This window comes from Myodes glareolus, chromosome X (assembly GCF_982192425.1).
Source record: "Myodes glareolus chromosome X, mMyoGla1.1, whole genome shotgun sequence".
Lineage (NCBI taxonomy): Eukaryota > Metazoa > Chordata > Mammalia > Rodentia > Cricetidae > Myodes > Myodes glareolus.
Window position 1 is genome coordinate 92379733 of NC_142053.1, and position 13619 is coordinate 92393351.

Sequence of the window (13619 nt, forward strand, 5' to 3'; positions counted from 1 at the left end):
GGCAATGAATAATTGCAAATGAAGGTAAAAGGAGGTAACCCAGACCCAGAATGGCAAACACTGTATGTTCTCTCTCAGATGTGGACACTAGCTTTGCATCTTAAGTATGTTTGTTTGTATTGGCATGCCTATAGAAGTCAGGAAACTAGCAAGGGACTATGTAGGGAATATCAAAAGAGGGAGCTACAACACAGGTGGTATAAAAGGAGAAAAAGGAATAATGGAACAGGAAAAGCTGAATGGGGTAGAGAAGAGAGTGCAGCGTAGAGGAGGGAATATGGAAAGGGATAACTAACATTAGACCTTTGAAGAAAACCATATGGAAAGCTACAATAGGAACTTCTTTAAATAAATTATATTCATCTATAAATATATTTTTCCTGAAGTTACCAGCAAAAGAACTGCAGTGCCTTTTCTAGACAACAAATAAAAGCCTAGTGAAATTCATAGGGTACCATGTTGCTAGCCAATGAGGTCATAAAGACCTCTGCAAACACAACAGACTACTGTAGTTATTCTTGGTTGCCCCCCCAGAAACTTGATGGTAAGACCATGAAGACACCACATACTTAAATCACAGCACAGGGAGAAATCAAGCTGACAATGACTTAGAAGCTCCATTTCTATTTGCTACATTTCGGAGTCCTAGAAGGTGGTATGTATGCTACTTGGGGACAAAAAAAAAATCATTAACAATCTTTCCCAACTATAAATCTTGTGAGCTAAAATAATGACTGGCTGGGAAAGGTACGGTAGTAACCCACCACTTTCTATGTGTAGTTAAGGCTCAGTTTACAAGACTGAACTCCTACTAGGTTCTTCTTAATTAGAACTAGAACCCTTGACTGGGTAGGTGATAAGTCACAGGGAAGAATTACTATTATTTTACTAAATAGACACAGCACTAAACTGCCTCCCAAGGACTTATATTCATTACCTGTGAATTAATGTGTCTCTCAACACTCATTAGAGAAACTTATTTTTTGCAGTAGATAGCAATTAATACAGAGATTCTGATTGATCAATATGCAGAAAAGAGGAGAATGTAAATGCTTGATTTTAAATGAGACATGTTGGTGAAGGCTGCTTGATCATTCTTAGTCACTCAGACCCAAAATAATTACACAGAAATAATATTGAACACTGCTTAGCCAATAGCTTATGCGTATTTCTAGCTACCTCTTACACCATAAATTAAATCATTTTTTTAATCTGTGTGTCACCACAATGCTGTGTCTAACCAGGTAAAGTTCAAGGCATCTGTCTCCTCTGGTGGCTACATGGCATCTATCTGACTCTTCCTATGCTCTCTATATATCTCTTTCAGTCTGGCTATACTTTATCCTGCTATACGCCAAGGCAGCTTTATCATTAACCAATAAATGCAACACATATACAGAAGGACATCCCATATAACTTCTGCTTTTCTGTCTAAAAAAAGGAAGGAGTTAAATTTTAACATAGTAAAATTATATATAACAAACCAGGTATCAAGCAAGAATTACAGTTATAATATTTATATCTACTTTATCTTTCATCATAATTAAGCAAAATTATAATTATATGTATTCTTCAACTCCATCAAAGACTCCATCCAGAAGGATACAATATTACTTAGGTAAATAGGAAGTACATTGTAAACTTCCCTGCTCCCATAACCATCCTTCCTCCCTCCCCCTCCCATTACCCCAAGCCATCCCCAATTCTCGCCCTCTCTCCTCACCCTAACCATCTTGCCTTACTTCCACCCCCCCACCCCCCATGCACCCGACTTTGCTTGGCAATCTTGCCTAGTTCTATTATCCAGAAGGATAACTATATAAATTTTCTTCAGGTTCACCTTCTTATCTATCTTCTCTAGGATCACTAATTATAGACCCAAAGACCTTTAACTATGGCTAGAATCCACTTATGAGTGAGTACATACCATATTCCTCTTTTTGGGTCTGGGTTACCTCACTCAGTAAAGCGTTTTCAATTTCCATCCGTTTGCATGCAAAATTCAAGATGTCATTGTTCTTTACCGCTGAGTAAAACTCTAATGTATATATGTTCCACACCTTCTTTAACCACTTTTCTATTGAGGGGCACCTAGGCTGTTTCCAGGTTCTGGCTATTACAAATAGTGCTGCTATGAACATAGATGAACAAATACTTTTGTAGTATGATAGGGCATCTCTTGGGTATATTCCCAAGAGTGGAATTGCTGGGTCTTCAGGGAGGTTGACTCCCAGTTTCCTGAGAAACCGCCACACTGATTTCCACAGTGACTGCACAAGTTTGCATTCCCACCAACACTGGATGAGTGTTCCCCTCATTCCACATCCTCTCCAGCATAGGCTATCATTGGTGTTTTTGACTTTAGCTATTCTGACAGGTGTAAGATGGTATCTCAAAGTGGTTTTGATTTGCATTTCCCTGATCGCTAAGGAGGTTGAGCATGACCTTAAGTGTCTTCTGGCCATTCGAAGTTCATCTGTTGTGAATTCTCTGTTCAGATCAGTACCCCATTTTTTAATTGGGTTAATTAGAGTTTTAGTGTGTAGTTTCTTGAGTTCTTTGTATATTCTGGAGATCAGACCTTTGTCTGATGAGGGGTTGGTGAAGATCTTCTCCCAGTCAGAAGGCAGCCTTTTTGCCTTACTGACAGTGTCCTTTGCTTTACAGAAGCTTCTCAGTTTCAGCAGGTCCCATGTATTCATTGTTTCTCTTATTGTCTGTGCTACTGGGGTCCTACTTAGGAAGTTGCCTCCTGTGCCTATATCTTGTAGACTACTTCCAAGAAAGAGAATTACAGGTCAATCTCACTCATGAACATCGATGTGAAAATTCTCAATAAAATACTGGCAAACCGAATCCAAGAACACATTAGAAAAATTATCCATTTTAATCAAGTAGGCTTCATCCCAGAGATGCAGGGATGGTTCAACATACGCAAATCTATCAATGTAATCCATCATATAAATAAACTGAAAGAAAAAAAATATGATCATTTCACTGGATGCTGAAAAAGCATTTGACAAAATTCAACACCCCTTTATGATAAAGGTGTTGGAGAGACTGGGGATACAAGGATCATACCTAAATATAATAAAAGCAATATACAGCAAGCCGACAGCTAACATCAAATTGAATGGAGAGAAACTCAAAGCCTTTCCACTAAAATCAGGAACACGACAAGGCTGTCCACTCTTTCCATACCTCTTCAATATAGTGCTTGAAGTTCTAGCAGTAGCAATAAGACAACATAAGGAGATCAAGGGGATTCGAATTGGAAAGGATGAAGTTAAACTTTCGTTATTTGCTGACGATATGATAGTGTACATAAGTGACCCCAAAAACTCTACCAAAGAACTCCTACAGCTGATAAACACCTTTAGTAACGTGGCAGGATACAAGATCAACTCCAAAAAATCAGTGGCCCTCCTATACACAAAGAATAAAGAAGCGGAGAGCGAAATCAGAGAAACATCACCTTTCACGATAGCCACAAATAGTTTAAAATATCTTGGGGTTACTCTAACCAAGGAAGTGAAAGACCTATTTGACAAGAACTTTAAGTCTTTGAAAAGAGAAATTGAGGAGGATACCAGAAAATGGAAAGACCTCCCCTGCTCTTGGATTGGGAGAATCAACATAGTAAAAATGGCAATTCTACCAAAAGCAATCTATAGATTCAATGCAATCCCCATCAAAATCCCATCAAACTTCTTCACAGACCTTGAGAGAACAATAATCAATTTTATATGGAAAAGCAAAAAACCCAGGATAGCCAAAACAATCTTATACAATAAAGGAACTTCTGGAGGCATTACTATCCCTGACTTCAAACTCTATTACAGAGCTACAGTATTGAAAACAGCTTGGTTTTGGCATAAGAACAGAGAAGTTGACCTATGGAATCGAATAGAAGACCCGGATACTAACCCTCAAACCTATGAACACCTAATTTTCGACAAGGGAGCTAAAGGTATACAATGGAAGAAGGAAAGCGTCTTTAACAAATGGTGCTGGCATAACTGGATGTCAACCTGTAAAAGAATGAAAGTAGATCCATATCTATCACCATGCACAAAACTCAAGTCCAAATGGATTAAAGACATCAACATCAATCTGTCCACTTTGAACCTGATAGAAGAGAAAGTAAGCCTTTTCTTAAAGGAGCCGCAGCACTCCTGCTCACTGCCAATAAGCAAAGGCCATCTGAAACAATGAGGCTACCAAGAGACTGTGTTTGGCTCCTGTTTTGGTGGGTCTAGAAGTCATCTACCTTTAAAGATTTCTTTTAGGTCTTATGTGGATCCATGTCCCATGTTAGTACAGCAACCTGTTGGCGGAGGCTACTTGTTCGTTCCTGGCTGCCCAGACCCAAAATAATTACACAGAAACTGCATTAATTAAATAACTGCTTGGTCAATAGCTTTTACATATTTTAAACTACCTCTTACATCTTAAATTAACCCATTTCTATTAATCTGTGCATCACCACAATGCTGTGGCTCACCGGATAAAAAATCTGGGTGTCTGCTATTTTCAGTGGCTACAGGAAGGCATGACCTCTGTCTGACTCTGCCTACTCTCTCTCTCTCTCTCTCTCTCTCTCTCTCTCTCTCTCTCTCATACACACACACACACACACACACACACACACACACATATATATATATATATATATATATGTATATCTTTGAGAGAGATATCTTTCAGTCTGGCTATATTTTGCCCTGCTATAGGCTAAGGCAGCTTTATTTATTAACCAATAAAAGCAACACCTATAAAGAAGGACATCCCACATCAGAGACATCTATTTCATATCCCTTCCCCCCAGTGCTTAGGGGTTATAAGACCCAGAGGAAGTAGAAAACTGCAGCAAAGCAGTGTTTGTAGAACACAACAGCAATATTGCACACTTGAACTCATCCTGGCAGGGTGTGCATACACAAGATGTGTATGAGATCAAGCACAAATATGAGGGGGTCTCATGAAATTCCACACCAAGCTGAAAAATAACTGACAATTGATGCCTGCTGGGAGAGCGGAAGTCAGTTTTCATCTGGCAAGCAGCCCCTGTGAGGCTAGCCATGATCCAATAGATGAACCTACACCTATACAAATACAATGGCTTAGTAATTGGGTGTAGCACGAATTCTAATTGTTCTTAATAATAAAAACTCAGAGTCAGCTATCAGGGGGGTGAAAACAGAAATATTAGAGAAGCAAAGGGGCTGGTAACTAGAGTTCTTACCTCTACCAATGCTCAGACCTCAAGGGTGATCTTGTCCTCAGACAGCCTCCTCAGACTGTATCATCAGACTGACTGCCTAGACTGCTACCTCAGTCTGACTGCTACTTCAGACTGCTGTGTCATACTGAACTGAGCTCCTGTCTTGTCCTGCCTTATATTCCTCTCTCTGTCCATCCATATCACTCCTCTTCCACCTTCCTAGTGCTGAAATTAAAGGCATGCATTCTCAAATGCTGTTATCACTGTTGTTTGAGCTCTGTTTTTCTTTTAGACTGCATCAATTTCATGTAGCCCAGAGAAGCTTTGAACTAACAGAGATCTGCCTCTGTCTCTTGAGTCCTGGGATTAAAGGTGTGTGCTATCACTACCTGGCCTCTAGTGACTTAGCTCTGCACTCTGATCTTCAGGAAAGCTTCATTTGTTAAAACAAAAACAAAATATCACCACAACTGGGGAAAGGGAGAGGGATTATGACATTGGGAAAGAAAAATGTTTGGAGGGTTAAGGATATAATTGCACAGCAGGAAATGATGAGAAGTTTTGTTAAAACTTTGTCTTAAGATTTCCATTGCTATGAAGAAACACAATGATCTCCACAACTCACAAATGAAAATATTTAATTAGTGATGGCTTACAGTTCACAGGTTAGTCCATTATCATCATGGTGAGAAGCATGGTAGCATGCAGACAGACATGGTGCTGGATAGGTAGCTGCGAGTTCTACATCTGGGTCTGAAGACAACAGGATGAAAGTGTGAGCCATTGGGTCTAGCTTGAGTGTCTGAAACTTTAAAGACTACCCTAGTACATATTTCCTCCAACAAGTAAACTCCTAATAATGCCACTCCCTAGGAGTGTATGAGGGCTGTTTTCATTCAAGCCACTATATTATATACATGCTAAAAATTCTGAAATAGTAGAAAAGGGGTTGGAAAGATGGCTCAGTGGTTAAGAGCATTGGCTGCTCTTCCAGAGGTCCTGAGTTCAATTCCAAGCAACTATATAGTGGCTCATAATCATCAATAATGAGATCTGGTGCCCTCTTCTGGCCTGCAGGCAGACATGCAGGCAAAACTGCATACATATAGTTAGTAAGTAAAGTCTTAAGTATAAAGTACTCTTTCTGCCTGGTGGTGGTAGTGCACACCTTTAATACCAGCACTTAGAAGGCAGAGACAGTCAAATCTCTGTGAGTTCAAGGACAGCCTGGTCAATAGAGCTAGTGTCAGGATAGGCCCCAAATCTTCACAGACAAACCCTGTCTCAAGAAACAAAACAAAATAAAACAAAAACAAAAAAGAAAAAGCATAACACAATAAAACAAACTAAAATAAAAATAATTATAAGAGGATAATATAAAGTTAGAAGTTGATTAGGGGTCCTGGGGTGGAGTTTGAGAAACATGAGATGTGAATACAATAAAGATACATTGTATACATATATGAATTTTTTAAAGAATAAATAATAACAAACTAATAAAGCCAGATTATGTTCTTTAAAGGAAAATTTCTATCTGGTTACTTAAAGTGTAGTTTGTGAGACAATAAAAGAGTGCTTGTTACTGGAGTAATGATGAAAGGAATAGAAAAGAATGATTTGAACTCAGAACACTGAGGAGAGATGATGTTGATCTTTGTCTCAAAACATCAACAGTGACTAGCCTATTGCCAAAGAACAAAGGAATTAAATATAATTACCTAATTTAAAAACACTAGTTTTTTTTGATGAACAGCATTTTACCTGTTTTATTCCCTCAGATTTATTCCTTAATATATTTGTCAGTTAAATTCTGAAAGGGAAGGCGATTACTAAGTTAGGTAAAACTTATCTCAGTGTTAACTGAACTTGTCAGGTGATTTATGTCCATTCTGTATTGAAATACTCCATGCAAAGGATTTTCATAAATTTATTCCCCTTTTACATAAACAACTTGAAATTTTCTCAAGTTCATAAAGCTGTTACATGAGAGCCATTGGGTCAGAATTTCTTTCAAATTGATACCTTTGCATTTTTCCAAGCCTGAAGGAAACTTTGTGTCATTCACTTTCTGCTCAATACATCAAAATGTATTTCTGGTAAAATATGCATGACTTTAAATTCAAAATACTGCTTTGAAAAACAGTGCCTAGGAAGTAATCTGTAAAATATTAAGTGTAAATAAACAGAGAGACCAAGGGAGGAAGATTGTGTTCGGAGGTTCATGCCAGTTTAGGCTGCTTAACAAGGCTCACCCGAAAAGACAGAGAAACTGTGTGATTTTACCATTTCCTACACAGTAAGTATCACTGAGCTTCAACAAACTAGAAACTGGAATATTGGAAGTTGCAGTATACTCCCTTAGTATGTAAGGTAAAGTAAACTTAAAGTAAGGTAAGGTATACTTTACATAGAAAGTATGTATACCTGCCTGCATAGAAGTTGCATGAGAGGCCAACTCTGGTTGTTAAAGAGAATCTGTAGATTGCCATACTTTGCATGTGACAACATAACTCCTGTGTTGGGATTTCTGCTTAGTTTTTCAGTTTTTAAAAATTATATCCCTCTCCAGATGCTTCTGTCCTCTGCAGAGTATATGGAGAGACATTGACCAATGTTGGAAGTGATGTGAGATTTTCTTAGAAATCTTACATTGAAGTTATAGGACTCTTATGAATTAGAAAGAAAGCAACAATGTCCTTTTAAGAGTCATATTGATCCCAGAGAATGTCTGAAAGGGTAAGACCAGAATAATAGGATGTTAACCATTACTCAATGTCCAAGGTTCTGAATGGCATAAGAACTGTGTTCTACATGGGGTGATCTGAAATTTGGGGAGTATCTTTCTGTGACTAACTTGTTTCGTTATTCCACTCATTTATAACATCAAAACATTGGAACTTTTTAGTAGAATCATAGTATGTAGATGTCAACTGTCTAAATGGGGAAAGAGATGAGGCAAGACTGATTAATTAGAAGTAAATTTAAGTTAGAAAGGAAAAAGAAACTCTGGTGTGCTCTTACATGATAGGATGATTATAGTAACAAAGAGTAACTGCTATTTGAAAAAGTTATAAGAAATTATTTTAAAATATTAAACCATGAATGAACATGCTTGATCATATTTAAACTTTAGATTTATGTAAGCGTACTATGTAAATGGAGACTGCACTTTTGTTTCCTGACTGTCCAGACCCAAATAATCACACAAAACTATATTAATTACAACACTGCTTAGTCAACAGCAGTTGATCTAGGTGTTTATTACATTCCTAGGTAGCTCTTACATCTTAAATTAACGCATTTCTATGTTTTTATATTTTACCACAAGGTTTGTGGTTCACTGGAAAGGTTCTGGCATCTTTATTCTTTAACAGCTAAATGGCATCTGTCTGACTCCACCATCCTTCTCCATGCATTAAGTTTAGTTTTTTTGGTCTAGCTATATTCTGCCTGCCATAGGCCATAGCAGCTTCTTTATTAACCAATGATAATAAAACATAATCAAAGCATACAGAGGGGAATCCTTCATCATCTCCCCTCTTCTGCCTAAATAAAAAGAAATGTTTTAGCATTAACATAATAAAAATACATATAACAAAACAGGTATCAAACAAGAATTACTGTTGCAGTATTTATTTGAGTCTAAAATTTCATACTCATTTTATATTTTATTATAACTAAGGAAAATTATAACTGTTACTATTTAGTATTCAACTCCATTAAGAATCCCAGAAGGACATAATATTACCTAAATAAACAGGAAGTGCATGGTAAGCAACTTCCAAAACTCTAGAATTGGCAGAGAGATCTTGCTGCCTGGACAGTCACCCAAAATTCTTCTGTATCATTGGGGCATCTATCTTCAGCCTACATGCCCATAGCATCTGACATGCTTTTCCATGAAACATGAAATTTGAAAGACGGTTTCATTTATATTGATAGTTTGCCAGCACTTTCTTTTCTGTCCTGGAGAATGTCTGGTAGTTTCTTATGTGAAGCAGGAAACCGGAAGGGCCATTCTATCTTTTGGCAAATTTGGCAGTCAGTTTTCTGTGGGTCCTGCATACCCAGTTCATAGTGCACACCATAAAGCAGTGAAGGCAAAAGCAACTTCTGCTAAATGGCTAGCAAACTCTGTAAGGAACCTCTTTGATTTCCATCATCCACTTGAAGTTAATTAGTGCTGCCAGAAGCAGACATATCTCATTGTCAAGAAAAGTCTTAGTTATTAAAATATTTTAGATGTCATATTCTGTAGATCTTTGAAGTGTTGAAGATTATCTAACTGAACCATGTTTCTTTATATCCAGAAAACCTAACATAATTAAAATTTTGATTATTTTAGATGACACTTTCAATCTGTATTTTTAAGTATACATTACATTTTTAAGGGAGCTACACAAACACAATACCTTAAAGAAGAGCAAAAATACATATACACAAAGTAACAAAATTGACCTTGAATTTGTATCAATAGACCAAGATCTATACCAATAAAAAATATTCATTTCCATATCATATCTCGTTTATTTTTTTTACCTATTTTTTGTAGAAATTGGCTGTGACCATTAACCATTTATAATCAACCCTTTTAAAATAAACACTTATGAACAATCATTTTGGGAATTTGCTGAGTAAAGTATTTTTAGAGTTCACAGAGACCTTTTGGTGGTCTTGTTCCATTAAACCCCATTAGCCTGGAAGGAATACATAGGTTCTCAATTTCTGTGGAAACAAAAACAGACTCAAATTTAGAAGTCAAGATACCTTTGAAATATATATGTTTGTTTAGCTTTGCAACTCTCCGAAACAAATATTTCTCTGCAGTCAAGAAATTCAAAGATAACACAATAATATACAGAATCCAAACTGCATTTTCTATCTTTATGTGGCTTAATATGCATATATTTTATTACTGTATTTCTTTTTAAGAATTTTTAAATCATTATTTTAATATATGACTGTTTCTATTCTTTCTTTTCTCTTTTATAAGCCTAATCACATTTATCATACACACTATGACCCATTCAGAGGTCTTTTATATCTGAACCTGTCTTATTGTGCATCTGAAATTCTTTTCTTATAAGGAGTGCTTTTAAAATGGTAAGCAGTGTAATCACTGTGGTCCTGGATGCTGGCTCTGCCTCTCTCAAACTTTTAACATGGTGCAGATGCATTCACCACCTCTGTGAGCCATGCTTACTGCCCCAGCCCCAAGGATGCAGAGGGTCTATGTCACAATTAAGTAACTTGCATCATTATGCCCATAAACTACATTTAAGTGCTCCATAACAGTATGTCCCAAAAGAGCCATAGCCATTTGTGCCACCAGTATGAAACAGGAAGTAATCTCATAAAGGATCTTTATCTCTGTTTGTGGCCAGTAAACAGAGCCTATCTGAAAAAACGCGACTACCAAGAAGCACCCATTGACTCCCATTTTTGTGGGTCTAGAAGCTCTTTTTTATAACTTTCTTAGGCTTAATGATGTACATTGTCAAATGTTGGGTGCCATTATTTAAATAGAGACTGCACTTTTTCATTTCCTGGCTGCTCAGACCCAAATATGCACACAAACTATATTAATTACAACACTGCTTGGTCCACAGCTCAGGTGTATTCCTAGCTAGTGCTTACATCTTAAATTAGTCCATTTCTATTATTTCATGTTTTACCACAAGGCTTGTGGTTTACTGGTAAGGTTCTGGCACATTTTTCCTTTGGCAGCTACATGGCATCTTCCTGGCTTCCTTCTTTCTCCCTTCATTCAGTTTAGCTTTGCTGGCTACCTATATTCTGTCCTGTCATAGGCCATATAAGCTTCTTTATTAACCAATGGTAATAAAACATATTCACAGCATATAAAGAGGAAATCCCACATCAGTCCTAACTGCTTTTGTATTACTGTGATAAAACAGCATAACCAAAAGCAGTGCAAGAGATTTTCTTTTGACATGGAGAGACACATGACAGCAAGTATCAGACATGGTGGCAGAAGCAGGAAGCCCAGAGATATATCCATCAACATGTAGGAAACAGAGAAGGCAAACTGAAATTAGAGGTAAAATGAAAACTCCCAAAACCTGCCTCTAGTGATAAACTTCCTGTAGAAAACCTGCACCTCTGTATAACCTACCCAAACAGTGCCACCAATGTGCCGTTCTCTGACTTCTTTCTTTTGTGGGAGTATCAGTAAATAAAAATATTGGCCTGATAGGGAGCCTGCATGGGACTGACCTAAGCCTTCTAAATACATATGACAGGTGTGTAGCTTGATCTTCTTGTGGGACTCCTAACAAGAGGATTAGGACTGTCCCTAATGCTTTGGCTGTCTCTTCAGACCTATTCATCATACTGAATTGCCTTGTCCAGCCTAAATACAAGGGAGGTGCTTAGTCTTACTCCAACTTGCTATGCCATGCTTTGTTGATATGCATGGGAGGTCTGCCCCTTTCTGAACAGAAACAGAGGAGGAATGGATTGGGTGGGAGGGTATAGGAGAAGTGGGGGATGGTGGAAGGTCAGAGGGAAAGTATAGGGAGGGAATGGTAGGAGAGAAGGAAGGGGAACCTGCTGTCAGAAAGTAAAACAAATTAAATGAAAATAATTGAGTTTTTGAGACTTAGGACTAAAAAATAAACAAAATATAAAACAAAACAAAACAGGTGTTTTCTACCTTAATGGGAATAAACACAGAATGACAATATTCTGAAGATTTAAGTGCAGAATTTAATCTTATGTTCACTGAGACATCTCGGGCAAGGCTGCCAGATTGAATTCTGAAGGAGGGGATATAAGAAAGTGAAGGATGTGACCAGAGAGAGAGAAAAACATTTAGGAAACAAAGAAATGATTCAATCCTGGTGTGGGAAGGCCTTCTGTCTATGTGTTGCTTTTATTGGTTAATGAATAAAGTACTTGTCCTCTTACCTATGCTAGTAACCACTCCCTTTTTCATTGCAGTCATTATGCCTTGTGGGCAAAAGAATAAGCATCGCAAACACATGAAGAATAAGAATCGCAGTCCTAAGAAATGCCATAATAAAAGAGATGATTATCAGGATCACAAGGGAGCAGAGGATAGTGAAAGAGTGGAAGAAAAACCTCCCTGCTCTTCCTTTTCTGTGCTTGTGAAGATTTCTGAGAAATTATGTGCTTCTGAACCAAGTAGTGATACTGAGTGGCCTTCCTGTGTACCTGCCTGTGTACCCGTCGCAATTTGCAGTCATGAAAATGAATACTGCCATGGTGCAAGAAACTTGCTTTACTCAGAATGTCGACTCTGCCATGATAATCCATGCAGAAGTTGTGTAGATATGAATGTGGTTTTCGTAGAGCAGTGCGTACTCTACAAATTTAAAATGAAACAACTCATTACTAGGGAAGATTTGCTAAATGTTATTGACCCACATTACCGGTACAGATTTGATGAGATATTTAAAAGAGCTTTTGAGAACATTGAAACTGTGTTTGCAGTCAATGTGATGGAAATTGACTCAACCAATCACTTATATGACCTAGTCAGCAAGATAAAACTTCCCAACAAAGGAAGGGTTTGTCCTGGCAGGGGCTTACCAAAAACTGGTCTTCTTATGACTCTCCTGGCTATGATTTTCATGAAGGGTAACTCTCTTGCTGAGAAAGAGGTCTGGAAATTCCTGAATATGATGCAAGTGTACGCAGGGAGGAAGCATTTCATCTATAGAGATCCATGGAAGCTCATCAATCAAGATTTGGTGAAACTCAAGTACCTGGAGTACCGGCTGATACCCAATAGTGATCCTCCATGTTATGAGTTCCTTTGGGGTCCTAAAGCTTATACAGAAACTACTAAGATGAAAGTCCTAGAATTCATGGCTAAAGGCAGTGGCATTGAGCCTAATATATTCTTAGTGCAATATGCAGAAGCTTTGAAAGAAGAAAATCAGAAGGTTCAGGAAAAAATTAGTCCTGGCTCCAGTTGAAATCATCACCATAGCTGGAGGGTATTTACACCTCAGTAAATTATGATGATTTATCTTCAGACCAAAAAACATACCACAATTGACATTTTCTTTGAAACAAGAAAGAGAAAAACAAAGAGCACATGAATAAAATATGAAATAATAAAGAATAGGCAATGAGGACTTTTGCCTATGTGTTTTAGTTTTTTGTTACATAAAAGTAAATGTTTTATATACTGATATATTTAAGCTATTAAATATGAAAGAGACATTAAGTCTTAAGAAATTAAACTTTTTAAACAGTATATTTAAATCAATCGACTCTCTATCTGATATTTGGAACAATGAGAAGTGAATCTAGTTTCTGACCATAGAATTTTAGAATCCAGAAATTACACTCTTTGGAGAAAAATGTTTAGATATCTGTTTATAAATTGTAAGGGAGTTGGAAG

General features: G+C 37.4%; 1 protein-coding gene across 1 annotated transcript; it reads left to right on the top strand.

Moving 5' to 3' along the window:
- Nucleotides 1-537: 537 nt before the first annotated feature.
- On the top strand, nucleotides 538-13350 carry LOC125410280 (melanoma-associated antigen B5-like). The gene is made up of 2 exons (XM_048449739.3): nucleotides 538-655; nucleotides 12188-13350. Exon 2 carries the CDS (start codon nucleotides 12193-12195, stop codon nucleotides 13186-13188), a length of 996 nt encoding a protein of 331 aa, XP_048305696.1. The 5' UTR covers nucleotides 538-655; nucleotides 12188-12192; the 3' UTR covers nucleotides 13189-13350.
- The last annotated feature ends 269 nt before the right edge of the window (nucleotides 13351-13619 follow it).